The following is a 27,499-nucleotide window of genomic DNA, read 5'->3' as shown; positions in this document are numbered from 1 at the left end:
TATACATGAATTATTTAAAAAAATTCTTAGAAACTATTTATTATCTGTGTCAAATTTAATGATGGTATTGAAGAGCATGATGAGCTGGCTGAGCATGATGAGCTGGCTGAGCATGTTGCGAGTGACCGGAGTATTCTACTTGAGCGTTGAACCCACTGTGATCATCAGCGTTGTAATGTACAGTACGGAGGACACCATCAGGTTGATGAAGACTATATGATCCAGTAACGTGGTCACCATCACGAGCTTCATGTTGAGACTTGATATCGCCGGTGTGGTGATCTTGTACCTGGTACTGGAACTCGTATTTGGGGTGAGCCTGTGGAAAATTTTAAGTTAATATTCGATGTAATAAAATAGCATAAATAGTTATTTAATTAGTAACAAAATTCCAAAATTTAAAAATTTTGGAAATAATCTGCTTACGTGGTAATCGTGGGAATCGCGATGTTCACCGTGGTAGATGGGAGCAGCTTGGTGGATGACGGGAACAGCGTGATGAACTACGGGAGCAACGTGATGAACTACGGGGGCGACATGGTGAACTACTGGAGCTGCGTGATGAACTAGAGGAGCGGCTTGGACTTGGTGGTAGTTGTGTTGATCTTGGGAGATGTCATGTCGGATGATCGATTGAGAAGAAACGGCGTGGCCGTGACTTTGTCCGTGATATTGTGCGTTGGCTACTACCAACGAAGTAGCTAAGACGAGTACCTGTACAAAACATTAAGTTATTAAGAAAAATAAAAAGATATAAAAATAAATCGTGTTTGATACAATATATATCTCTAGTAATAATTAATTAATAGAAATTGGCAGCGTACTTTGAAAAACATTTTGTGTGTTATTGATTGTAAGCTTAAAAACTTAATGATTTTTAATCGAAATTACTCGTGCTTTTATATTCAAAACAAGTGCTTATAAATCGATTCATTGCATATGACTTTATTAACAGAGACAATTTTAAACAGGTTTTTAATTCGGATTGATCTAGTTTATTTTTTATCAAATTAAACATGAAACCACTTGAAGCTTATTCACTAGCTGCTGCTGACGCTATCTGATATATTACGGTATTCAACAGTCCAACGGTATTCAAAAGTTTGTGATATACTTTTTTAATCGATTTCAAAAAAGGAGGAGGTTACTCAATTCAACCGTACATATGTTTTTTTTTAATGTATGTTCGGGGATAACTTCGTCGTTTATGAACCGATTTTAATTGTTCTTTTTTTGTTGGAAAGGAGATATCCCAGGTCCATCCATGATAAGGAAATCAGGATCTGATGATGGGATCCCAGAGAAACCGAGGGAAACCCTTGAAAATCCGCATAACTTTTTACTAGGTGTACCGATTTTGATGATTTTTAATTTAATCGAAAGCCGATGTTTATCATGTGGTCACATATAAATTTTATTGAGATCTGATAAGTACTTTTTGAGTCATCATCATCATCATTACAGCCTATACAGTCCACTGCTGGACATAGGCCTCCACAAGTTTACGCCAAAAATAACGTGAACTCATGTGTTTTGCCCATAGTCACCACGCTGGGCAGGCGGGTTGGTGACCGCAGTACTGGCTTTGTCGCACCGAAGACGCTGCTGCCCGTCTTCGGCCTGTGTATTTCAAAGCCAGCAGTTGGATGGTTATCCCGCCATCGGTCGGCTTCTTAAGTTCCAAGGTGGTTGTGGAACCTTGTTATCCCTTAGTCGCCTCTTACGACACCCACGGGAAGAGAGGGGGTGGCTAAATTCTTTAGTGCCGTAGCCACACAGCACTTTTTGAGTAATCTTTGATAACGCGCAGTTACTTGACTATTTTTTCGTCGATCTACGTTTTACTACTCGTCGATGTAATTGAAGTCGGTTTTTTTTCGTTTGCGAGCAAACACAATTATTTTTATCATCAGTCCATAATAATAGAGGATAAATTTGTTCCTTTATTTCGAAATAACTTATTTTAGATAGATGATCCGACTGTTTTCACCAGTGTTTATTTTTTGATATACAATACTATACTAGCAAAAATGTTTATAATGGGGCTAAAATTATTATTATTATCAGATCTTGGTTTCCTTATCTTGGTACCAAACCAGGAATATCCCCTTTCCAACAAAAAAAAAAATTATCAACATCGGTACACCCAGTAAAAAGTTATTGCGGATTTTCAAGAATTTCCATCAATTTCTCTGGGATCACATCATCAGATCCTAGTTTCCTTATCATGGTACTAAGCTTGGGATATCTCCTTTCTAACAAAAAAAGAATTATCAAAATCGGTATATCCAGTAGAAAGTTATGTGGTATAATACAACGTAGGTCGACGAAAAAAGCGTCAAGTAAAAACGCATTATTAGATATAACTCATCTCATCTCTCATTTAAAAAAAAAATAAAGTCGAATTGAGAACCTCCTCCTTTTTTGAAAGTCGGTTAAAAAGTCGAAGTGTAAGACATCCTCGACCGTGCCCTTTTTATCACCACGTTATGTGGGATGTTCGTCCGTTTCATCATGTTTGAGGCAATAAGCAAGTCCTAGAAAACCCGGTCTATATAGCTTAATAAATACTGGTGCTGGTGTGTTTTGATGATGATAGTTCTAGATACCGAGATAATCGAAAATAAATATTAAAACACAACAATTGCATGCCCTTCGACGCTGAAAGCTTTCGAATTGTTTTTTTTTTTTTGTAAATTATTGATTAGGAGCAAAACACATTGCTATTATAACGACGTCCACGTCTTGTGCCTGTTTTTACATTGTCCTATTTAAATAAGATAAATATGGATTAATCTAATAAAACTAAATGTATATAAACCAAAAAATTTGACCAAGTTTCTGAACAAAGAGACAATAAGTAAGAACTTAAAAATAATAAATGAAAGTAAAGCAGTGATCTGGGCAGTGAGTAAAAGGAAAGGGACATAAGGTAATTAAAGACATTGTATATCATCGAAACTTTTTACTATAAATACGAATTCACAATAATTTTTGAATAAGAACTGGCCTTGCAACGAATCTATAGTCTTAATTTGTTAATTTGTTCGAGGTTTGAATCCCTTCGATCATTTAAATTGTTATAGTGAATCTTTATAAACGAACTAGCGACCTGCCCCGGCTTCGCGCGGTCGCAAAAACTATCAGTGTTCTCCTAATATATTATGCATGTATTATATGTATAAACCTTCCTCTGAAATTACTCTATTTACTAAATAAAATCAAATCAAAATCGGTTGCATAGTTTTAAAGATCTAAGCATACATACAGCGGGAAGCGACTTTGTTTTATATTATGTAATGATTAAGTTTGAAGCAGTCAGGAGGTTGACAGAAAACCGAATAGTTATTAATTATTTATTAATCATATATTAATACAATAATTATCTTATAACTAACGACTGCTTTACTTGGAGTGGAAATAAAGATAATAACAATAATGTTACTAGTTAACTTTTCAAAGTCATAAAAACATAATGATGTTGAATTTGAATAATTAAGAAAAGTTCATATACAAATGCATTTATATTTTAAATAGTATTTAAATAATTATTTAAGCATGAGGACTGACCGTTATATGTGGCTTTCAACGCATTTGAGATACTTAAATACAAAGAGCCAAACCAGATACATATTTATAAAAACATTATCAAACCCGTAAGTGTCGGTATCAATGTAACATTCATCATAAATAACCACACAGAAGAACTACAATCATAAAATTAAAAAAAAATAAAACTATTTTTTTAAATAAAATTAAAAATAAATAAAATTAGCAAATAAAATTAAAAAGAAAGAAAAAAGTAACTTATAAAAAATTCAACAATTGAAAAAAGTAACCAAAAGCCCCCGAAAAAAATCGTACGCAGTATGTGAAATGATATATCTGTTAGGATAGGCGTCCTAAAAATAACCCTCTTTTATTTTATAATTTATGAATAAAATATTTTTATTTAATGAATAAATTTATTTATATTTGTTAATAAAACAAACTGCAACTTAATTATCTAGAACAAATATCATGTTGTTAATTTATTTAATAAACATGTAAAGTACTGCTATAAACATTACAAAATACACATAAATTGAATAATGCAATTAAAAAAAACTGCAGTATTATTTCAGTGCAGACAAATGGTCTGATTGAAATACGTTAAAATAATCTTGATTACTTTTCAATCAAGAATATTTAAAGATTGAAAAATATGTAAATCTCAAACAGTTTCACACATATACGTAGATATTAGTAACTTAATATTTTGGTATGGATAAAACTGCAAGAAATCGCTACACGTTTTATGTAAATTTCAATTATAATCTATAAACAAGAAAAACAAGTGAAGATGATGTTTAGACTAGACTTTCTTAAAAATATGAGGCTTCAAATTAACATCATCTAATATTTTCAATATTTAATTATTCAGTAACTAGAGTAAGAACTACGATGACTTGGAAGGACGTGCGTCAACGGCTGAGAGTGATCCACTACAGCACTGAATCTAGAAAATAAAACATATTTACTAAAGTAATCAGACGTAACATTTTTAAGCGACTTTATAAAGAGGTTAAGTTCTCAATCGATTTTTTTATGTGTGCTACTTCATAGCTTTTTACTTGGTGTACCGTTTTTGATGATTGCTTTTTTTTATGCAAAAGCAGTTGATTGTCGTGCTATTAAATTTTTAACCGAGATCTGACGAGTGGTTTTTGAATTATCTCTATTATATGTTCTGGACTATACTTCCAGGTGTAATTTGAAGTCGATTTTTTGTATTTAAGAACAAATTCAATTATACAACTTTTTACCCGCTATGTTTGTCAGTATCGTAGAGTACGGTGCGAACCGAACTAACAGGCTTGTGCGAACTGTAGTGTCCTGTACCGTAATCACCGACTTCTTTCTCCTGCTTGTACTCAACATTACCGATGTAGCGATCTTCTAAACGGTATTTGAATTCATATTCGGGAGAAGTCTGAAAATAACGAAACGTTTGAAATAATTACAAAATTAATTAAATAAAGCAAAACAATACGCGGGGAGACTTACGGCATGTTCTTGGTGAATTACAGGATAATTGTAATTATGATGATGAATAGAACTAACATGATTGATATTAGGGTAATCGAAAGAAGCAGCGTAACGAACCACAGGAGTTTCAATATAGGCGTAATGGATGTTAGGAGCTACATTATATACAGAGGGAAGAACTTCTTGTACTGTTGGTGCAAAGTAAGTGGGCATATTATCTTCTACGACATTTTCATACACAGGAGCAAGATGAAGTGGAAATAGTCTACGAAATAGTGCTGGTCGATGGACAATAGGTTCCGTATAGCTTTGACCACGTGGTATTTGTGAACTATCTTGTGAAATAAGCGAATGTGAAGAAGTGGAATATTCTCGTGAGTATTGTTGTGCGTTAATGGTCAAAACAGTAGTTATAAATAGGATTATCTGTAACAAAAAACAGATTCGTAATGTACAAATTATAAAAATAAAATATATTTTTTTTATTATAATAAGAAATTTTTACTGGTGATATAATTATTGATATAAAATTTTATAAATGACGATTCTTACTTTAGATATCATTTTGTGTGATTGATATTTTAAACTCTACCGATTAATGGTGAGCAATAAAAAAGACTGATGTTTTTATATTAACCTTTCATTTTTGTACGAGTTTTAAAGTATTTCAGTGACATGTAGGAGGGCAATAACTGGATTTAAAAAATGTCATCTCTTGCAATGAATATTTATTACATAATTATGTTTATGAAATAAGTAAGGGCTAAAAGTAATTTTAGTGGAAAAAAATGTTGTAAAGATAATTTACTAAATGTAATATTGCTTATGTCTTCTGGGAATACAGTTTCAACAAACCACAGTTGTACTTCTACCACGCAACATTATTGTTATGTTTGTCTTCAATATAATTGTTATCTCATGTCTTTATTATACAGAATTAATATTGTGTTTGTTGTCAAGATAGTTAATTATGTGACAAATATTTTACTAAGATGCTTATAAGATAATCGTGTCTAATATACAACGATATGAGTTCACGCCATTTTTGGCGTGAACTTGTGGAGGCCTATGTCCAGTAGTGGACTGCGAAAGGCTGTTGTGATTGTGTGTGATTGTGTGACTATACAAGAAAGGTCTCTTCTTCACTTGAAGACTGAGGGCAGACTAATTTGTCTTTAGCTCGCAAGTGACACAATAACATTAAAATATTCGGTCTTTTGAAAGTTTATGCTTTCTGTTGATAGTCTCTGATTCTTTAAGTCGGTTTATTGAAACGATGTTAAAAATGTAAGCGCGACGATAACTGTTGTAAAAGATACATACTACTTACATGAGACTTTGTTTGCATGAGATCATGATATGAGAAAATAAGAATATTCTATACTAATAAGTAACATCACAGACTCATCAGAAAAACTAAAAACGAATACTTATATATTATTTTTTTAATAATATTCTGTCGTTTTTTACTTACTACAGCTGACTGTGATATATTTCATTGGTAATCATAAAATATTGATTAAATATTAATTAGGTATAAACGAAGATTTTAAATGAATATATCTAAAATATTGCTGGTTTTAATACTTTTTCAACTATGGAATGATAGAATGACGGTTTTACATCATTTGAGATTTTTTTTAATATAATTTTATTAAAAATGAAAAGTCATAATAATGTGACCTCCTCTGTTAATTTCCTGAGAGGTAAAATCTTGAAATATTTCTTATTAGAGTGTTAAAATCATATAAAAACTGTTCAATTTCATGCGCGTAATAACATAAAAGTTAATATATTCTTTAGGTTTTAGAGATTTTCTGGTGAGCTAGCTGGTGACTGGTATTTTGATTTAAACAATATTAAAAAAAAACTATCAAAAGTTGCATAATCAAATCTTCAGTAACAGCATAGTTTTATATTTTATTTAAAAAAATTTAATCTTTGTCAATAAATCGGAACAAAATAAAAATCAAAATATATGAGAAAAGGTATATTACACATAAGCAAAACTGGAGCCTTCTCCAAGCACCCCTTAGGCAATTTCTAACGTTTCATAAAATGTATATTCTTAACTAAATTTGAAAACGGTATAAGACTTACAAACTAAAAGAAATTATATTACAAAAGTTAGCACCTTAATAGGAGGTACTGATTGTAAAGTCTTGGGCCGTCGTCCCATCTCGAATACACCTTATGAAACGCTGTGCCTTTAAGCAGACCATCCGTTGTACCGTTACCACGAAGCGTTCAAGTTACATTATCGTATTCTGTCTTACTCTAAGTAAACTTAGGAAATAAATAAGTCAGTTTTAGGTAATTTAGCCGTGGAGGAGAGCACCGTGGCCGTAGGGAGCGGCTACAGCAATTGGTGCGTGCGCAACGGGGGCGGGATGCGCTGCGTGGCCATGTTTGCTGACAACAGCATTGAAACTGAAAAGACAAAAATATTATACTGTTAGATTCTAAATTATCGTTCAATTTTAATATACAAATAACTAAACATGTAAATTCATATAATATAAATGGTGTGACGACGCATTGGCGCAACAGGCACAGCACTGGTTTGTGGCAGTTGCGCTGGTGGTTGCGTGTTCGATCCAAGCATATTTGTATTGGCCATGCAGATATTTGCCGTGGTCTGGGCGTTTGTGCAGTCCTTGTGGGTCTCCCCGCCATACCTCGGAGAGCACGTTAAGCCATCGGTCCCGGTTGTTATCATATACACCTGATAGCAATCCTCACTCATAGTAGGGAATATATCCGCCACCCGCATTGGAGTAGCCTGGTGGATTAAGCTTCTCCTATATGGGAAAAGAGGACCATGTCATTAGTGGGATATTACAGGCTGAAGCGAAATTAGCTGACTTCAAAAAAGACGAGGTTCTTAATTTGACTATATTTTCTTTTTTATATGTGTTACCTCATAACTATTTAGTATTTTTCTGGTGGTAGTGGTGATCTGTTTTTTCTGTTTATTTTTTTGATCAAAAACTGATGCTTTTCCTGTCATCTTATCATTAAAATTGAAAGAGTCTAGCACTTTTTGAGTTATCGCTAATAATGCGTATTTAATTGATTATTTTTTGTATCACTTGTCAATGCAAATTAAAGTTAGTCTTTTTTCATTTGCGAGCAAATATAATTATTCGAACATTGTAGTCATATATATACTAGTTAATCGTTATGAAGCAACTTACACACATACAGTACACGTTATTAATAGCAAGTTCATAGTAATGTAAGTATAGTGTTACCCATTGTGGTCATCGGCAGAGTAGTTGACGGTACGGATGGTGCCATCAGGTTCAACAAGAGAGTACTGGCCCTTTACAACGTCTCCATCACGGGCTTCCCATTGGCTCTTCTGGTCGCCGGTGTGGCCGTCAGTAACACCGTAGTTGAATTGGTATTTGGGGTGGGCCTGTAATATATATAATATTTATATATTATCTACCACATTTTTAAAAAATACGTTTTCGAAAAATAAACAAAAAGTGTTTTCTTCGTTTAAATTCTAAATACGAAATGGAAGGTAAAGCACAGATTTAACGAAACCCTATTTAAACTGTAGCTGATTGTGAATTAACGTTAAAATATTAAAGTAATACTAATTTTTAACCGACTTCAAAAAAGGAGGAAGTTACTCAATTCGACCGTACATATATATATATATATATATATTAAATGTATGTTCGGGGATAACCTCGTCGCTTATGAACTGATTTTGATTATTCTTTTTTGTTGGAAAGGAGATATCCCAAGGGTAGTACCATGATAAGGAAACTTAGATCTGATGATGGAATTCCAGAGAAATTGAAGGAAACCCTCGAAAATCGTAGTTGATGACTAGTACTGTAAATCGTTTTTTTTCGTTTGCTAGCAAACACAATTATTAGAGATTTTTTTAGTTTTTATTTATCAAAATATTACATTACTTACATATACATCAACAGGGGCAACGGCATGGGCGACTGGCGCATGCAACACGGAGCCGTGAGAAAGGATAGTACCGTGACCTAGGATTGTTAAAACAATAGTAATTAACTGAAGTAGCGCATAGCAGAAAATATTCTACTCAAAATTTGGAGCAGCCCAAGTGGCCCGATCTTGCAGATCACAGCTGCTTTCAAGCAGTGTTGTATTCCTGTGGTGAGCAAGATAATCAGAGCTCCTGTGGGGATTGGGGGTGGGGTCGGTAATGCGTTTGCGATGCTTCTGGTGGTGCAGGCGACTATAAGCTACGGTAATCGCTTACTATCAGGTGAGCCGTACGCTTGTTTGCCATATCTTTTTTTTAACTATATTCATCCAAAGCTGTTGTCTTATTATAATGATAATTGAATATAAAGGTAATATAAATAACGGAGGGCATATTGAGGTCGTACAGATTATGCACATATATAAATAGCATGTACAAAATTATCAATTCTTATGCGGCGAAGTCACAGGTAAACCAATAAGTTACTTTATAAAGTATCCCAGTATTATTTATTCTTATTTTTAATGTACACCAAAATACAGACACATAAAAAAAAGATAAATATAAGATGTATAAAGGCGATTTTATCGCTAAAGAGCGATTTCTTACTCATCGAAATAAATGTATAAAGCATATTAACTAATTAGGTTCAAAAAAACTTTAATAATATTGACCAATAACTAACAATATATATATATATGTGTGTGTGTGTGTGTATATATATATACATATAGTCAACTATCATTTTAATAATAAGCCTTTACGTAATAGAAAAATGTAGAACAATCTTCTATATGCAATTTTACACTACCTAGTCCAAATCCATATGCGGTTGCGGCTAACGCAGGTGCAGCGTATGCAGGGCCAACGGCATGTGTGGCAATGGCAGGAGCCGGGTGGCCGAGAACTATGCTCTGAGATGAAATAGCCCCATGAGGACTCGCAATGAGCCCTCCCTGGGCTACCACTAAGAAGGCGCACGCAACAATAGCCTATAATACAATAAAGGCACAATCAATTTGGATCATTTAATGAAATTGACAAAAAAAAAATTATAAAATTTTTTTACGTAATCCAAAATTAAAATTTAATTTGCAAAATAGTTGTGACATTACAAAAATACAAAAAAAAGAAGAAAAAATAATAATAAATAATACTTTGATTTTATTAAGTACTAAGACTTAATAAAATACACATTATGTCATACTACCTTTGCGAACATTTTGTAATGTCTAAGATTAGAACACTAGATCACTAAGCACTAAGACTTGATGTGTGCTTAAACCTGAGATACTTGGCGCTTATATAGAGGCTGTACTAATACTATGCCCTATAGGTAGACCTAAGGTCCCGCTTGTGGTGTCGCACGCGCACAAAACTATGTAACTATGTGTTATGGGCGCTGCCCACAATAATCTAGATAGTAAGGTTTAAGATGGACGTTATACATTTAATATTTACTACAATATATATTCTATCAGCATTACACTTATATATTTTTCAAGTAAAAAATATACAAGTAACGTAATTTAAATAAATTACTACAAACTTACCAATTCATGCTAATGGAGGTGTCTGCAAAAAACATTTTAGGTACTTATTGTTGTCAAATTAGAAAAATAATTTAATCAATTGTCATAAATGAATTTGATATATAAATCTAAGATTCTTAACTGCATTAATCGGAATTTATATTGGAACATCCATATAATTCTGTCATAGCTAAGCAAGTTAAGAATTGGCTTAAGAACCATAAATTTATACACTTGAGAGTGTAGAATAAGGAATAAATTAAACTTTGTAACGTACAGTTAGCGTGATAACTACTTATTATAGTTTAATACTGTAACAAAATATTCATATGATAGTAACAATATTTAAACACCGTTTATGCTACATAAATATTGCATTCATTAACATTATTTTCATTTACAATATTTAATATCATAACCTTTAATACGTTAACATATAAAATCGCTGCTCAGAAATATATCACATATCTACTTTTTGCAAAAATTACTACAGGATCTCTTTTGAATATGTAAAAAAGAACAAGAATACTAACATAAAAAAAAACTAATATAAGACGTATTTACAGGCCTTTATATTTGAGTATTTAACCGATTTCTAAAAAAAGGAGGAGATTCTCAATTCGACTGTACTTTTTTATGTATGTTACCTCAGAACTTCTGACTGGGTGGACTGATTTCGATGATTTTTGTTTTAATATTAAAGTACTTTTTTAGTTATATCTAATAATGCGTATTTACTTGACTGTTTTTTGTTGATTTCGTTGTATTTATTATACAGCATAGCTTTTCACTGGATGTACCGATTTTGATAATTCTTATTTTAATCAAAAGCTTTGAGTCATCTTTGATAACACGTATTACTTGACTATTTTTTTGTCTACCTACGTTGTCTACTTGTCGATATAATTGAAGTCAGTTTTTTCGTTTGTGAGCAAACACAGTTATTATATGTTAAAAGTTATATTTAATGTATGGGTAGAAAACTAGAAATTATTATTAAGCGATCAATTATTCTATTTTATTAATTTTACAAGCAGAAAGATTTCTCACCAGCTTTTACATAGAAGTGAGTACATAAAGTGATTTGTATTTATATAAAATTAACATAATAAAAACAACATTGCTCAAAGAAACGTATAGAAATTGTTATAATAAGGGACTCTAAATTACCTCGCAACATTAAAAAATATTTATAACTTCTTAATTTTGAACTCTAGGGATTTTGAATTTAATTTATATAAAAGCGCTATTATACGAAGCTAAGACTAATAGAATTGTAAATGTAAATGAACTCAGACAATTTACTTTATACTATGAATGAATACGCAATATAATTTATAATACTTAAAATAAAAATATATTAAAGAAAATGCTTGCATATAGCCATAATTATAGCCTTATCTATATTATAGGTATTTGCCAACCCAAACGCTGCAAGCAAAGGATGCAAGGCGTAGCAAGATGTACCCTGTACAAAATGTGAGAAAACTTGTTTGATAAATATGTAAACAAAAACCGAACAGATAATATGAGCGGGAAATAACTTGTTCTGAGAAAAGTGATATACATAAATATATATTTTTAAATTGTCATAATTAGCCTTAGTCCGTCTATTGTAGACGATTTAGACGGTATCAGACAGACACTGTGTCGCTTAGGACACGCTTCAGGAAAACGCAGAGTTGCCTATAATGGTATATAGTAACTATTTCTAAAGCACACTCCTTGTTTTTTTTATACCTTGAAGATATCAAGTTAATTCAGCCACACCATTCGAAACATATAATCTCACAAATAAAGCAGAAATTAAAATAAACAGTAAATTTAATAAAATTAAAATTGTTTAATATCGTAAATTTATAGGTATCCGTTTTTATAAAATTTGAGATAGGTATTTTCCACTCGCTTATACTCTATTAAAATTATAACAAAAACTTATATTCATTTACTTTTGATTGGTCAATGATATTTTAAAACAAAAATAAATTGCTGTATTTGTAACTTTTTGTATTAAGACCTATTTTAAAAGTAGAACATAAATTCTTTCTCGGATATTTATATACAAGTAAAGTAGCATTATGTTCGAACGTTTATTATTTGTTCCGACACGGCCGAAGATATCGTTTGTTAGCGGTAGAAGGCTTTGCAAATAACACTCACGTATCAATCCCCACTTTTTGAATTTATTTTCTAGATCGTCACATATTTACATATGATTAAATTCAAAAGAATATTTTTTTCTTTTTAACAGAAATAATCTTTCACTACTTATTCCACATTCGTCTTGTCCCTAATTACATTTTACCCTCCCCAGTCCATATTTTTTCTTTTTAATCCCATTTCTACCCACAAAATAATACTCATATTTTTTTTTGGTTGATGGCCTGATTCTGATATTTAGGCCTACCTTTAGGCCAAAATACTCATTTATTTTTAAAAATAGTTATATAAATAAAGTATAGCAATTTTATAAATATTTAAAACAATATTTGTAACACATATATTTAAAAAAAGTGATGTAATAGTATAAATTTGTTACGTACGTACGTAACAAATTTATACTACGGACGTATACGTTGATGTAGTGATATAATGTTTTTTGGACTAAAACCTCTTTACGCACACTTGACTTAGGGAGTAAGCTAGTGAATGCGTGACGAGAGCGTTACGAAAATTGTGATTGGGCGAGGCGAAGGGAGCAAAAGAGAGAAGTGAACATGAACTAATTATATTCTTTGTGCTGTTTGTTTCCCAATAAAGAGGGAAGTGCGAGAGCACACGTTATCTTTCTCTCTTTCTCTTATATCCAGTTACTTTTCATATATCTAAGACAAAGTTCAGGCTTATGTACAAAAGTGTTACTTCAGTCGTCTGGTTAAAAGCACACCAGTTTTTTTTCTTAAAAAGCCATGTGAAAAGAATTACAAATGAAAAAGAAAAATGTTTGTATAAATGTTGTATTTTATGTATAAAGCTTACTAAATTGAACTAAAACAGCACGTAAACGTCCCACACCAGGGCAAAAGCCTTTAATTTTTTTATGCGAAAGGTTAGATTTTATTTCACGACGCTGTATCAATAGCGCTCAATTTCCGTACCAAGACAGATAATCCCTATCAGGCTTTTATGATAATACCTTCAATCACTAATAAAAACATTCAGATAATAAAAACTTATTTTAACAGACATACATTATACTAATATCAACTCCAACCGAGAATCAAACCCACAACGTCGACGTGTATAGAACTTTCTCGCCACTACACCAAAATTGTATACAATAATTTTTCCCTAAGATTTTTACCGATTTGCAGATTATAACTTGCATGTTCAGAAGCTGATACCGTAAATTAATAATAAGCTAAATTTCATAAAGGTTAAAAATTTTAAATTAATATAAAATTCTGCAAACGAAAAAATCATGACTAAACTAACATAAAAAACAAAGAGCATTATTTGCTTTTAATACATATTTATTAATAAACAACTCGTAGGTGACATAAACATTTCGCAAACCAATAAAGGTCACAATATTGCTCAATACATATAAAAACATTTATAATTTAAAATAATAACAAATTTCGACATTAAGAAATCATAGAACATTTTTCTTTTAAAGGCTATCTCCGTTCTCTATATATAAAAAAAGACTCGGTGAAATGCATGTACGCGCATAACATCCGAAAGACCAAATTAAATCATTCTTTTTTTTTGTGATCATCATTGTCATCACAATTATCGACAACAGTTTAGATTTATTGCCTTTCAAAGGCTTAAAATCTTATTTAAAACCTAATACATTTTAAGATTTCATTCAAAACTTCATTTTTAATATACGAGTAAATTGTAAAATTGAAATTCAAAATAAATAACATAAGCAAACAGTGTCGTCAAGCTTTTTGTCATCTTAAAATCTTTATAACTCTCTGACACCCCAAACAAGCAACAGAAAATCTCAGGCTTATTACATAAATGTGAATTGCTTTTTTAGAGTTACATACAATTGTAAATTGGTGTTGTTCAGATAAAAATCTAGTTTAAATATAAAATAACTAATAAAATTTCAATAGAGGATGTATGTTTTATCTAAATAAAATAGAAATTACTCGATTATCTGTTCGCTGTGATTAAATATAAACTGTTAAACGTGTTTTGAATTTTAAACTGGCAACTTTCTCTCGTTACCATTACCTATCAGAACTATATCGCTTTACATTCAACGTTTTTCGCAAAAATGTTACAAACGGAAAATTCAAAGGGACTTTCTGAGAAGTCTTATTCAACTATTAGCAATTATTTAAATATCAAACGAAGCTCATGTATTCACGAATTACAGTGATCTGGCAGTGCACAACCAGATACTTCAAATGACCGAATGCTGAATTCTATAAAGATAGTTTTGATCCATTTCGTACGCACATAAACTGTGTCAGAACAACTTGTGTTAGAAATGAATATCTAAATATATGACATTGGCTCTCTTTTTCCCTTGGTTAAGCATTAAATTAAGAACGACACGAAAGTAATATAGAATTTGTAAAAAATAAAATTATTAACTATGAAGGTTGAAGGAAACAATGTTAAGCCATTTTAAGAATGTTACCAAAAGTAATGCAATGAAATCAGAGCACTGAACCTGCGGTAAGTCTTTTATTTTTTGACCGCGTAAACCAAGATCGTATAGCCTTCCAAAGTGTAATAATTAATTTATTAAGGTTCATCGTACATTTTCGCTAAGACTGAGGTAGAGCACAGTTGGAAATTTCCTGCTCAAAATATGGAGCTGGCTGACTCGGGTAGTTTTTTTTTTTTTTTTCTGGACCTCCGACATGTATGGTCGAGACTGTATTTGCTAGCTACTCTTTCATACCAGTTCTCGCGTTCTCGCTTCGCTCTCGTACTTCCATGCTGCATACTTTTTCTTTCTCACATTCATCACCTTTCTCACACAGAGTGACTCGGGTAGTAAGTACCTCGACCTTACAGAATATCACAGCTAAATAATACTGCTTTCAAGCAGAGTTGTGCTCCTGTTTTGGTAACATGTTCAGAGCTCCGGCGGGAAATTAAGGATATGGTACCTAAACGCTTGCAATGCTTCTAGTGTTGCAGACGTCCATAAGCTACGATCATCGCTGATATCAGCTGAGCCGTACGCTTTTTTGTCGACCTAGTTGTATAAAAAAAAGACTCAATTGTATGCATTATGTTTGCCATGGTCATGGAATTCGAAAAGCGGATGCATCATTCTCAAAGTATTTGTGTTATGTATCATTGTATTATTGTGCAAATCTATTTTTAAAATATTAATAATTCAAATATTTAAATTGAATGGTACTTCTTAATCTTTATATACACGGCAACTACTTAAAATAGGGAAAGAATTAATAGGTTATTTAAAATGTGTTGTAATTTTATAGAGTTAATTGTGTTCCTGAAGTTGTTTTCATATTACTTTACATACATCTACTTGAATTTCTCTTTCATTTACATAATTTTCTGTCTGAACTTGTGTACAAAACCTTATATAATGTTAAATGACTCATCGTGTCACTAACCGGCGCCTAAACCTCGCTTAGCTAGTTATGTTAATTACTGCAATGAAGGTCGAATAACGCCTCTGATGTTTTCTACTTCAAATGCCAAACATGCTAGTTTTAGTATGACGCTTCATAATATTTAACCACATTTCTGTACATATTATATATCCACAACCGACAATCTTACATAGATCGTCGGTCCAGCGAGCCGGAGAGCATCCCACAGTGCGCTTGTTAAGACGCGGTTTCCACTCCAGGACATGTCTGCTAAAACGGCCATCAGTCCTGCGACTCAGGTGACCAGCCCACTGCCACTTCAACTTGCTAATAGCTCATGCCATTGCACGTTGCGCGACTTTAAGCTTGTGGACCAATCCCCTCGGCAGCGTCCACATCTCTACACCGTTTGTTAAAACAGGAAGGACGCATTGTTATAAACAATAACCATCCTCAATAAACATACCACTTAAGTCCTAATGAAGTTATAAAACCAAACTGATAGGTCATGTTTTTATACGACTAGCAAACAAGTGTACGGCCTACCTGATGGTAAGCAAGCGTAAAAACTTCTGGTGTTGCAAAAGCATCGCAAGCACGTAACAACCTTAGTATTATTTAACTAGCAGTATTACGTAGCTCTGATCTTTTGTAAGGTACTTCCCAAAACGGGCATCTCTAGATTTTGAACTTGATTTATCCTGATGTACCAATCCTTAATTTAATATCTAAAGATGTACCTACAAATAAACAGAGAGATATAATTTCTTTGAATAAGCTATTGAACCCGTCATACTAAAAATTAATATACCTATTGTAAATAAATTTTATAAATAGTCTCACGTTCTTGATCTACTGATTGATTTAATTATTGACATAAATCATATAAGGCAAAATAAAAATGCCATGTAACTGTATAGGGATATCACTTTCATAACACCCACATAACTAAGTTTTTGCTGGACTTAAGCCCGGTTTCGATGTATCACTGTCAACCCTAAAGTGGCTCAATTTATATAACTCAATTTATTTGTCACCGTATTTATAAAAGTGTTAAATATGTTAGTAAATTCGATAAGTAAAGTGTGGCAAAGGAAGAGTAATCAGTACATTCAAATGTATGCTGTGATACAGTGAATGTAATACAATTAAGGAGATATTTTTTTTATACCTTGCAAATTGGGACCAAAATCGCGGGCATCTTTTTTTTACATTGAAACTTCTTTCGAAAATCAATCACTTTCTTAATCAATGGCATAATAATATGTATATTTACAATGGACTTATGCACTTATCATTTTTTTATCTTACAACTAGAGATTTTTATCCATTACGATCAAAGAAATGAATATGAAGGTGCGTACTGCTAAATATTTTTTTTGGATTTTTTTTCTATTAATTTTCTTTTATACAAACATTGTCCTGATAATAACAACAATCGGTGTAAAAGTTCGGAAACTTTATTATTTGTTACATGTAGGTCGTGCTAAATTTATTTATGTATATATTACCTTATTTATTTTGTACCTTCCCAATGTGTATGTTCATTAAAATTGTGTACAGATTAAATTTTTTTAAACTTCAGATCTCAGGATGTACTAAGCCAATGAAATAAATAATAATAAATTATTAGTGTGTTATTAAGTCAACTTCTTACAGATTCGTAATCAGGTTATTATAACTCAAGGTAATTAAAACCTGTGATTGAAAAAAAAAGCAGATTAATTTAGTCTAGATAAGATGTCTAATTAACCTTGGGTTGTTTGTTTGATTTTATATTTATTTGTAGTCTTTCGACTAATTGGAAGGTCCTTTTCTATGTTTGCAGGGCGCGGGCGTAGGTTATACTCGCACTCTTTACAATACTATGTAGGTAGTACTTAAAATGATTATAACAAAATTGTAATGCGATCCGATCCAATCTATCGTGTGGCATAGGGAGTAACTCAGAGCAGTGCCTAGGACTTGCGACCCAGGTGTAGGTTTAAGGAGATCTCCTTTGAGATACGTATCAACGCTCACCTTCACTGCTCGAGTTATCCGCCCTAATATGTAACAATTAATTCGTATGCACAAATTAATTATCGAATGAGTCTAGGTTAAGCTACTAGCAGGATACAACAAATGTATCGTGCCAAGCCAGAGCCAAGACTGCCTTAGCGGCGGTTGCACTGTTCGTTTTATACACGTCAGAATAACTTGAGTGATATAATAAGTGAGGGTAGTTGAATATCGAACGATGTGCATCTGTTGTTTATAAATTCCTTACTAATTGCGTCCGACAGTGCTATTGCTGACATATTTATTAAATTTATTTGTAAATAAAATAAAGATTAACCATAGAAGTGATATAGACTAACATCTATCAATAGTAGGTAGTATAAATAACACATCATTTATTACTATTGAAAGAAATTTGATTAGAAAATTAACTGAAATTAGAAAATCGTATAAAAAATGTTTTCATGTCCATCTTAGGATATGTAAAAAGAGTATGTGTGTGCGTGTGTGCAAAACATTTTTCTCCTAAAATTAAACAAAATTAAACACTTATAACTATTGCACAAAATAGATGAATAAATTTCTTAGGAATATAAAAATGAAATCTTATATCTTATACTAATAAATGGAGAGTCGGTTTTTTGTTCAGTTATACTACGAAAACTACTGAACCCATCGGAATAATACGTATACCATACGATGCAACGTGTTTCGTAGAATGTTTTGGTACAAATAATTATCGTGTAAAAAACTATGGACGAACAGATGTCGCTAGTATTCTATAATTGACATATTTTAAACACGCGCTTTAGCCTTTAATATTCTCACTGCTGAGCATAGGCCTCTTTCCCCAAGTAGAAGAAGGACCAGAGCTCAATCCATCACTATATTCCCTACTGTGAGTAGCGATCGCTATCAGGTGTACACGATAACAACCGGGACCGACGGCTTAACGTGCTCTCCGAGGCACGGTGGGGCGACCCATTAGGACTAACAACCAGAACGGAAATAAATATTTGTATAAACAAAAATATCCACTCCGAGCGGGACCCGCGACCGTCGGTGTTTAGGCGCCGCCGACACGGTACACGCACCATTACACGAGAGCGGTCGTCATTATAATAGGGTCAACGTTATTATTTATTTTAATAAACAAAATATGAAATAATAATAATACTGTTCTTAAGAACTAAAAATATGTAATAAATATAATAAATATTGAAATAATCTCGCTAAGCCTTTTTTGAGATACATAACTTTGCATTTAGTTGTACTTATTACATATTACCCTCACTTTCAAATACTTTATAGTACTAACCAACTTAAAAAAAAACGAAAGCTAGTGCTTCTCATGTGATCCCCTTTAAATTTGATCGAGATTTGATGAGTACATTTTGAGTTATTATTATCTAATAATGCTTATTTAATTGAAGTAGTGGTCGCCCAGAGGTCGAAATTCGACCATAATATTTTTTTATAAGTTTGAATATTACTAAGATTCTGTTGTCAAAGACTATACTTCTATAATAATAATAAAAAAGTACATATGCGTGTTAGTGTCAAATAAATGCTACTGTGTGTAATGTTTTTTTTATTGATTTAATGTATTTTTATACATAGTTTAAAAAAATATTATAATAGCCTTCTGCACTCTTTCTCTATATAAACTAAAAGTGTGCGAAGTTTTATATTTCTCCGTCCGCCTAATTTTCGTAAAAACGGGTACAAAGTTTTATATCATTAAAAATTAAACTGTCACAATATTTGAGTATTACAATATTTCAAAATCGTTATCTTATATACGGATATTATGTATGTTATTCGATAGATAATTCAAATTAATATTAAGTAATTCTGACCCCGCAAACGTTGTTTTGCCATATATGTTATAAGCCCCCTTAATCCCCTCCCCTATAACTTAGGGTTATGAAAAATGTTGGCCGATTCTCAGACATACCCGATATGCAGACAAAATTTCATAAAAATCAATTTTATTTTTATAAATAAAATAAAAATAAAATAAAATAAAAATCGGTTCAGCCGTTTCGGAGGAGTATGTTAACTAACATTGTGACACGAGAATTGTATAACGTTAATTAAGAAATTTAAATTACATTGGAATACATAATTATCCACATATTTGCATGACAATTGAATTTACATACAGATATATTGTAAAAATGAAATGTAATACGACAATATAAATAAAAGCTAAGTTTTTGTGTAAATACTATTAATAAACGTCATTATATTATTTTTATACGAGTAACCTTGTTAGGTGAAATTTCAAGGTGATTATTAAAGATTTAGTAAAGTGCGTTGATACGGTTAAATCTAAAGGGTATAAGAAAGAGTGTGGCTTTGGTATTGCGACAATAGCTGGCGTGTCACGGCCGCGCCCAACGGTGAATGTTCACGACCACATACGTGTTGAATAAAACATAATACCACTCGTGAGACAACGAATTTGGTCCACATTCTGGCCTTATCTAGACCATTTTTAGCTTAGACTATTATTGAAAACTATTTATTAAACGATATGATTTTATCTCTACACGAATTATATTAATACTTAACGCCACTAATAAGGTTCAATAGTCAGTTGCTTAATTCAAATCACCTATCAATATTAGCAAATACTTGTTTAACCATAACGATAACTTTTTCCCTGCAACAAATTAATTTATTACAAGAAAAAAATAATGTGAAATAAAATGAATTTATTATCACGCATATCGTCGCGAATGTGCGTAATTCAATCCTATCTTCCTACATGTATATAATTTCTATTATTTCAAATAATGAGTAATTTCCGTAACGTCATTATAGTTTTTTTAAATAAATTATAGTGGAAATTATTAGAAATGCTACAGCTAAATTACGGTTAATGCCTAACGGACATCATCGCAGTAATTATAAAAATTAATTTCTGCACCACGAGTAAACTATCCAGGTAAACGCTTTGTCTATACTAAAATAGATATGGTCTTTTAAAGTGATTGCAAAATACGTTTCTAAGCATTTTGATGAATAATGTGTGGGTAACACAAAAATAAAATCGTACATATTAAATACGTTTCTATAAAAAATTCTAAATAATTTTATAAGGTTTATAGTTTTTACAAAAACCATTTATGATTCGGTTACGAAATAATAAAACTAATCAATCAATTTTCGCACTGTTTAAATAAATGTTCACTTTCAAGTCTTTCGTGTTAAGATAATGTTTCAACAATGATTAGGCTACCGAGATTGTGCTGTATTTAATTTACTTCAGTTAAGTAACCGAAATTCCAATGGAAATCTATTAATCAAGGTAATCTCCTATATCAACTATTTTAGTTAAATTAAATTAAACTCTTACCTACATTTACCAGGAGTTTAATTTTGCTATACCTACTAACATAGAATAATGGACCAAATTAGTACATGATTTTGAAAATAATACTTTCTGGCTTAAAAATAGTAACAACTTTTTGGTAGGTTTGTAGAAATAGCATTAGAAATATTATGGTATATTAAGAAGTAAAGTAATTTCTTATTTACAAAAATGTATTTATAATAATTATGATTTCTTGCAATTGGTCTTTGAAGTTTGTTCATTGCCAAATGTATGTACGAGTATAAACAGTGGATTGCATTGTAAATAAACAATTATTAAACGTTCTAGTTAATCTTTGTCGCAACATTTTATGCACCTTACACTTATTTTAGTTATTTATTTATTAACTTTCAGCACTTAAGTAATATATTTATGAGAATACTAAAGTTTCTGTAAGTACACATGATTGAAACATTTTTAACGTCCTTGTGAAGTAATACGTGGCCTACACACCCGTTTGCTCCAGTTTATTTACTTTCACTATCACTGTAAGATCAGTTGCGCAAACGCATTTAACTGATATCGCCACGTCATAACTTTAATTACCTTGCAATGAAACAATTGCATAATTAAAACTGTATTTTATATTATTCAATTGCTCTATTTACAGCATACAGCTCAATTACGGTACACTTTTTGTAATATATAATAGAAATCAAAAGAAGTTCAAGGCAATCTTTAGGTGGCATAACGAAAGCCTATTAAACCAATTACATAATATTGTTGTTAAAATCAAACCACATGTAGATTTTTATTGTAAACTTTCAATAAAAAGCATTAACAATAAAGGTTTTATTAAATAACAGTCACAGGTTGGTAACACAAAAATTTAACTGAGGACATGGATTTAACAAAAACACGTCCAATCAAAACTTTAGTTACGATTCATAAATTAGAGTTTATAATACCAATAAATAATGCCGAAATGTACAATACCTAACCTAGTTTGTATATTACTTATATATCAAATATATCTAATAAATTTATTCCTGGTTTCTTTTTCTTTACAATTTTTCGTACTACTTCTTTGTGATTTACACCTCGTGGGGGTTTGTGATACCTGTCGTCATCGTAATTTTCATCGTAACTCTCATCGGTATCTGGTGGATATTCAGGAGAATCTACTACTCTATAAGGTTTTTTGTGTTTCTTTTTAGGCACCAAAACATAATCGTCTAGATCTTCAGGCTCGAATGGTTCAGGGTTCTTATGTGGCTTATATTTCTTTTTAGGTCTTGGGGGAGTATAGTCAGAATATGGGTCATCTATATGTGCATCTGATAAACCTTGGTGACCTTGATAATGTTTGGTTGGTGACCATCCGAAATCATCAGGTTTTGAAGGTTTATATTGTTCACTTTGCTTATACATTTGAATAAGCTTTTCCATATTTGTTGAATCACCAATATACTTATCGAAATCACCGTTGTAAGAATCTTGTATCAAAGGTGGATACTTTTGTTTACGGAAGTCTGAATTTCCTGTATTATATGTATTGGTTTTCTTTTTATGTTTTGTTTTACAATCTGGTTCGAACTTAAATCCCACGTGACTATGAGCGGTAGCCTCCGAATCTAGATCTTCGTGAGGATGCTTAATGGTAAAACTGTGCGTATATTCACTAGGTTCTAAGTCAGTTGTGTATTTTTCTCGTTTTAGTAAAGAATAATCTTTAAATAAAGATTCGTATGGATGTCGATTCCGTTTTCTTTCGCTCGCTTTATATGATAGTTCTCCATCAGGTTCCTCTGAAAATTCATAATACCTATCATAGTCGCGAATAACTTTGTCTTCCATACCACTTTCATCAATCAACAGGTCAGGGTGTAGTTCATCTTTATTGACTGTTGCTGTAAATCCAATATTAGGCCCAGCAGAGTATTCTACAGTTCTCATAGAACCATCTGGTTCTACTACACTGTAATGACCTGAAGAATAAACATAAAAACTTAAACTAACTCATTATTTTGTAAAAATGTATTTATTTATTTGATTATTTACCTTTTACAGTGTCTCCTTGTTTGGCTTCCCACACAGTCTTCACATCACCAGTTTGAGTATCAGTGACTCCATAACCAAATGAGTAGTTTGGATTATCCTGAAATCATAAACACTACATCAATTCACCCGTAATAAATCGATAAAAACTTTAGACATTTTCTAATTATATTGACGACATTGACTACTAAAAAAAACCCAACTGAAGAATTTGTGAAATGATACCTTGCGTGCATTGACTCCGTGTTTTACTTATTATGACGATTCGTTGCATGTCTCTTGATTATACTTTAGTATTCAGAATAATCAATGAGTCTTTTAATAGTTTCCATAAACTTGGAATGCAACTTGTGTAATCAAGGCGAAAAGATGTGAGAGTACAGATGTCAGTTGCGTCTATCTAATAGTTACACACTTTCAACGCTTTCCTTTACGCTACGCTTCTTGAATACTGTTACACTTTTTTACTATCAACTAAATTTTATGAGCCTCTTTATTACACGCATGACATTGATAAATAACGCACTTAATCTTTCATATAATATTAGTTCATTAATACTAATCCGAAGAAAATATTAAGAACAAACATTAAATAATTTACTACGAAAACATTAGTAGAACTGGAATAATTTTGCATTTTGTTCTCTTAACATATAAATAAAACTTTAATTTTCTTTGATTGTTATCCTGACTAGATTTACAAGTTCACTAGATCTATCAAAAATATTTTAAATTACAAAACTGTTTACTAATCACATTTTACTCAGAAATTATGGTTAAAGTTAAATAAAAATTGTATATTTAAGATTTTTTTAACATTTAGTGCAATCTAAATAACTAAAGTTACTTGAGCTTCATATTCAATAATTTTCGCATTAAAATTTACTTTTAGCTACACGAAACGTACCGTCAGCACTATTAGATATTTGATTTTTCTACAGTTGACAACGAAGTGATTAATTATTTTCAAGAGAAATAAGATTGAAAATGAGAGATATGTTAAAACTCTTCACAAATTGTTGTTTGTAAACATAAATGACATTTTATTTGGCCGCCGGCCGTCTTCTCAAGTTCAAGACGAGAGAGCCGCGAGCGCGTGCTCATCGCTTTACTCAATGTCAATGACAGAATGTTAACTTTCGTTTCTTTACCGTATTACACGCTCACTTTTTTTAGAGTGAATATTATATAACTTCATAAGGAATTTATATTTAATTTTAAAAGGATGTTCTACTTTAACAAGAATAGTTCGTATTACTTTTATTTTACATAACAGATTATTGTAAGACCTATAACACCTGATAAGTGCTTATTAATGCTCAAGTTGTCACTGTTGTAGCAAAATTAAGAGTTGCAATAAGCTATAACTGGTTCGATTATACTTTTACAACCTTAGAGCTGGTTATGGGAAAATCTGGGTGAACGATACCAATACTGGTCCATTATATTACAACATCGACTCACTTTCAATATTTGCGTACTTTGCGACATAACATAACAAGTATTTCGTAAATAAAACCACTCATTCAAAACAGTACATATTTTATCAGTAATCAACCACATATATCATTAATTAATATTAACAAGATTTAGGCTTTCAATCAGGGGTCACGTTATTATTTTTTTAACATTTGTTTATAAAAACTAGAGTTGATTAGTTACATTTTAAATTTTACTGTTTATATTATGGCTTTACTCTTCTAGACTTTCTCTTCAAAATCTCTAGAGTTCAAAATTAAGAAGTTGTAAAGATTTTGTAATGTAGCGCGATAATTTAGAGACCATTATTTTTGGACTTAAATAACAATTTCTATACTTTTCCTTGAGCAATGTCGTTCTTATTATATTAATTTTGTATAAATACAAATCACTTTATGTACTCACTTCTATGTAAAAGCTGTTGAGAAAACTTTCTCCTTGTAAAATAAATAGAACCATATTTAATCGCTTAATAATAATTTCTAGTTTTCTACCCATACATTAAATATAACTTATAACATATAAAAAGGCGTCTCGTTTTATTTTATACATAGCATATGATCACAAATTTTGATAAATATCCTTCTACAGATTATAAGTTCTTCTACAAAAAAGAAGAGTTGGAGGTTATGCTACACTTTACTTACTCTTTTACGCGAAATTTTTCTTCATTGCCAACACGACTTTAAACCATAATCGTTTGATTTCATTTAAGTATTCTATTCACTTAACTTTATCAGTTATTAGTTATTTAGTAATAAACTTAATAAAAATATAATAAGTTGTTTTAATAATAATCTTTATTCTACGAGTATAAAATGTAATACGTTAACCTCATATCATGTCATCAAGTAAGGCGCAAATTCATTAAATAATCATTTAAATATACTTACTTCAATACGTTCTTGGTGTCCAAGAGGGTCGTCTATAAAGTGATCTTCTTGTGCAATCGATAAAAGTATATTCCCTAAGATAAACTGCAAAATAATATTTATAATAATGTATATTTCTAATATTAATTATAAAATTCAAAATATAAGTTAATTTTTAAAGTTTAATTGCGATATTTTATTCTATTACCGACGATGAATACAGCTTCATGTAGGTACTCAAACAATTGAACTAAAATATCATTGTATTTAAATGATTATAGAAAGGTCAATAACCTATTGTAAAAAATACATCCGTTAAATCATATTTAAGCCATAACTTACCAAAACGGTTAGTAACTTAGCCATAATCACTTTCCACTACGCGAACAAATACACATTTATCGCCATGCACTATACAATATTTTATTATTATTATTATTTCTTAGCAAAAATCTGTGTAAACCTGTCCATATCCAAGGTTGAGTCTACGCGAAGACGGCATGCAATGTCCATCACTTACCTATTTATAAACGCACACTGTCATACCTGGACTTTGTATGAATACATACATTCACACACATTAATAACCCCCGTCACGTACTAAGGATGGCTTGTTTAATTACTTTATTGTTCACAGTTATATTTACAATGATATCCCATCCCGGATAGAAAACATAATTTATTTCCTCAAATCTAATATAAGATAAAAATTAATCTAAGCGACTTCGTTTTATTTCCTTTTAATCCACTATTTAGTCTAGACTTTTATTATAATATTACTAGCTGACCTGGCGAACTTCGTATCACCTTATTTTTTTCTGAAATATAATAATAACATAATATATCAAAATAAAATATAGCCTATCTTTTAAGTTGGATCAAACTGCACACGGTGTGCAAATTTGACTAAAATCGGTTAAGTAGTTTAGGAGTCCATTGAGGACAAACATTGTGACACGAGATTTATATATATTAAGATAAATCGGAAATGTTATTTGTTTGAATGTGTTATTCTCAGAGTCTACTAATAAAATTATATAAAATAGCTTTGCGATGGGAAACCTGTTAATTGAGGTAGGTTATAGTATAAACGTCACGATCATCATCTACGACTCGTAAACTTTTATTTACTTCGGTCAGTATAGGTTTACATTTTAGATTATTTAGTGTCACAAAAAAGAAAAACTTAAGTACTTTTCAATTGTTTTTAGACGTTCTATATAACGAAAAAAACACAACACAAATAATGAAAATGAAATGTAGGAGGAAGAGAAAGAATTAACTAGCCCAATGTTTTATGTCGATCTATATTTGACGTAAAGCTAAAACTAACATAGCTGGCTAAGTTTTTGGTTCAATCTTATATTATATATATTTGTGTCTTTTTAAAGTTATGGCTTCATTAAAGGAAAAGAAGTCTTATTAGTGTTTAAGAAGCATCTACATATTACAGAGTAAGCCGAAGTACCGCTATTGTAGACTAACGACCAGAGTCTACTTTTCTTTAAGTACTATAAAATACAATTTAATTTATTCAACAAAAATTTGAGAATGATTAACTATACTCGATATATCAGTTACAATCCACGTACATGTTGATATTTCAAAATGCATTCAAATCAACGAAAGTGAATGCGTTAGACGGTTAGACGTAATAGGTGCGTGTTCGCAGAGATACATTTAACGCATAC

The 27,499-nt window shown here is 31.4% G+C and overlaps 3 protein-coding genes across 3 annotated transcripts; all 3 read right to left on the bottom strand.

Moving 5' to 3' along the window:
- Window positions 1-38: 38 nt before the first annotated feature.
- Window positions 39-7,207, bottom strand: LOC123654510 (histidine-rich protein PFHRP-II-like). Its single transcript, XM_045590409.1, has 5 exons — window positions 7,163-7,207; window positions 5,146-5,454; window positions 4,853-4,972; window positions 427-714; window positions 39-319 (listed from the first exon to the last, which is right to left on the bottom strand). The coding sequence occupies exons 1-5, from the start codon at window positions 7,205-7,207 to the stop codon at window positions 56-58; spliced, it is 1,026 nt and encodes a 341-aa protein (XP_045446365.1). The 3' UTR covers window positions 39-55.
- LOC123654260 (cuticle protein 8-like) lies at window positions 7,004-10,290 on the bottom strand. Its single transcript, XM_045590174.1, has 5 exons — window positions 10,218-10,290; window positions 9,819-9,999; window positions 8,968-9,044; window positions 8,283-8,449; window positions 7,004-7,458 (listed from the first exon to the last, which is right to left on the bottom strand). The coding sequence occupies exons 1-5, from the start codon at window positions 10,227-10,229 to the stop codon at window positions 7,347-7,349; spliced, it is 549 nt and encodes a 182-aa protein (XP_045446130.1). The 5' UTR covers window positions 10,230-10,290; the 3' UTR covers window positions 7,004-7,346.
- An 11,913-nt stretch (window positions 10,291-22,203) lies between these two features.
- LOC123654509 lies at window positions 22,204-26,174 on the bottom strand. Its single transcript, XM_045590408.1, has 4 exons — window positions 26,151-26,174; window positions 25,830-25,913; window positions 23,461-23,557; window positions 22,204-23,387 (listed from the first exon to the last, which is right to left on the bottom strand). The coding sequence occupies exons 1-4, from the start codon at window positions 26,172-26,174 to the stop codon at window positions 22,417-22,419; spliced, it is 1,176 nt and encodes a 391-aa protein (XP_045446364.1). The 3' UTR covers window positions 22,204-22,416.
- Between the last annotated feature and the right edge of the window lie 1,325 nt (window positions 26,175-27,499).

Source organism: Melitaea cinxia, chromosome 6 (assembly GCF_905220565.1).
Source record: "Melitaea cinxia chromosome 6, ilMelCinx1.1, whole genome shotgun sequence".
Classification (NCBI taxonomy): Eukaryota; Metazoa; Arthropoda; class Insecta; order Lepidoptera; family Nymphalidae; genus Melitaea; species Melitaea cinxia.
This window is presented reverse-complemented; position numbering and strand designations above follow the sequence as displayed.

Excerpts from the sequence above, each read along its gene's own strand:
- LOC123654260 (XM_045590174.1), bottom strand. Across the intron at positions 8,450-8,967 it reads TTGCCCCTGTTGATGTATAT|GCCCACCCCAAATACCAATT; the intron begins GTAAGTAATGTA and ends TATATATTACAG. Across the intron at positions 7,459-8,282 it reads TCTGCCGATGACCACAATGG|TTTCAATGCTGTTGTCAGCA; the intron begins GTAACACTATAC and ends TTGTCTTTTCAG.
- LOC123654509 (XM_045590408.1), bottom strand. The coding sequence starts at position 26,174 with ATGGCTAAGTTACTAACCGTTTTG. Across the intron at positions 25,914-26,150 it reads CTAAGTTACTAACCGTTTTG|TTTATCTTAGGGAATATACT; the intron begins GTAAGTTATGGC and ends ATTATTTTGCAG. Across the intron at positions 23,558-25,829 it reads GACACCAAGAACGTATTGAA|GATAATCCAAACTACTCATT; the intron begins GTAAGTATATTT and ends TTATGATTTCAG.
- LOC123654510 (XM_045590409.1), bottom strand. The coding sequence starts at position 7,207 with ATGGGACGACGGCCCAAGACTTTACAATCAGTACCTCCTATTAAG. Across the intron at positions 4,973-5,145 it reads CCTATATTGAAACTCCTGTG|ACTTCTCCCGAATATGAATT; the intron begins GTTCGTTACGCT and ends CGTTATTTTCAG. Across the intron at positions 320-426 it reads GCGATTCCCACGATTACCAC|GCTCACCCCAAATACGAGTT; the intron begins GTAAGCAGATTA and ends AATTTTCCACAG.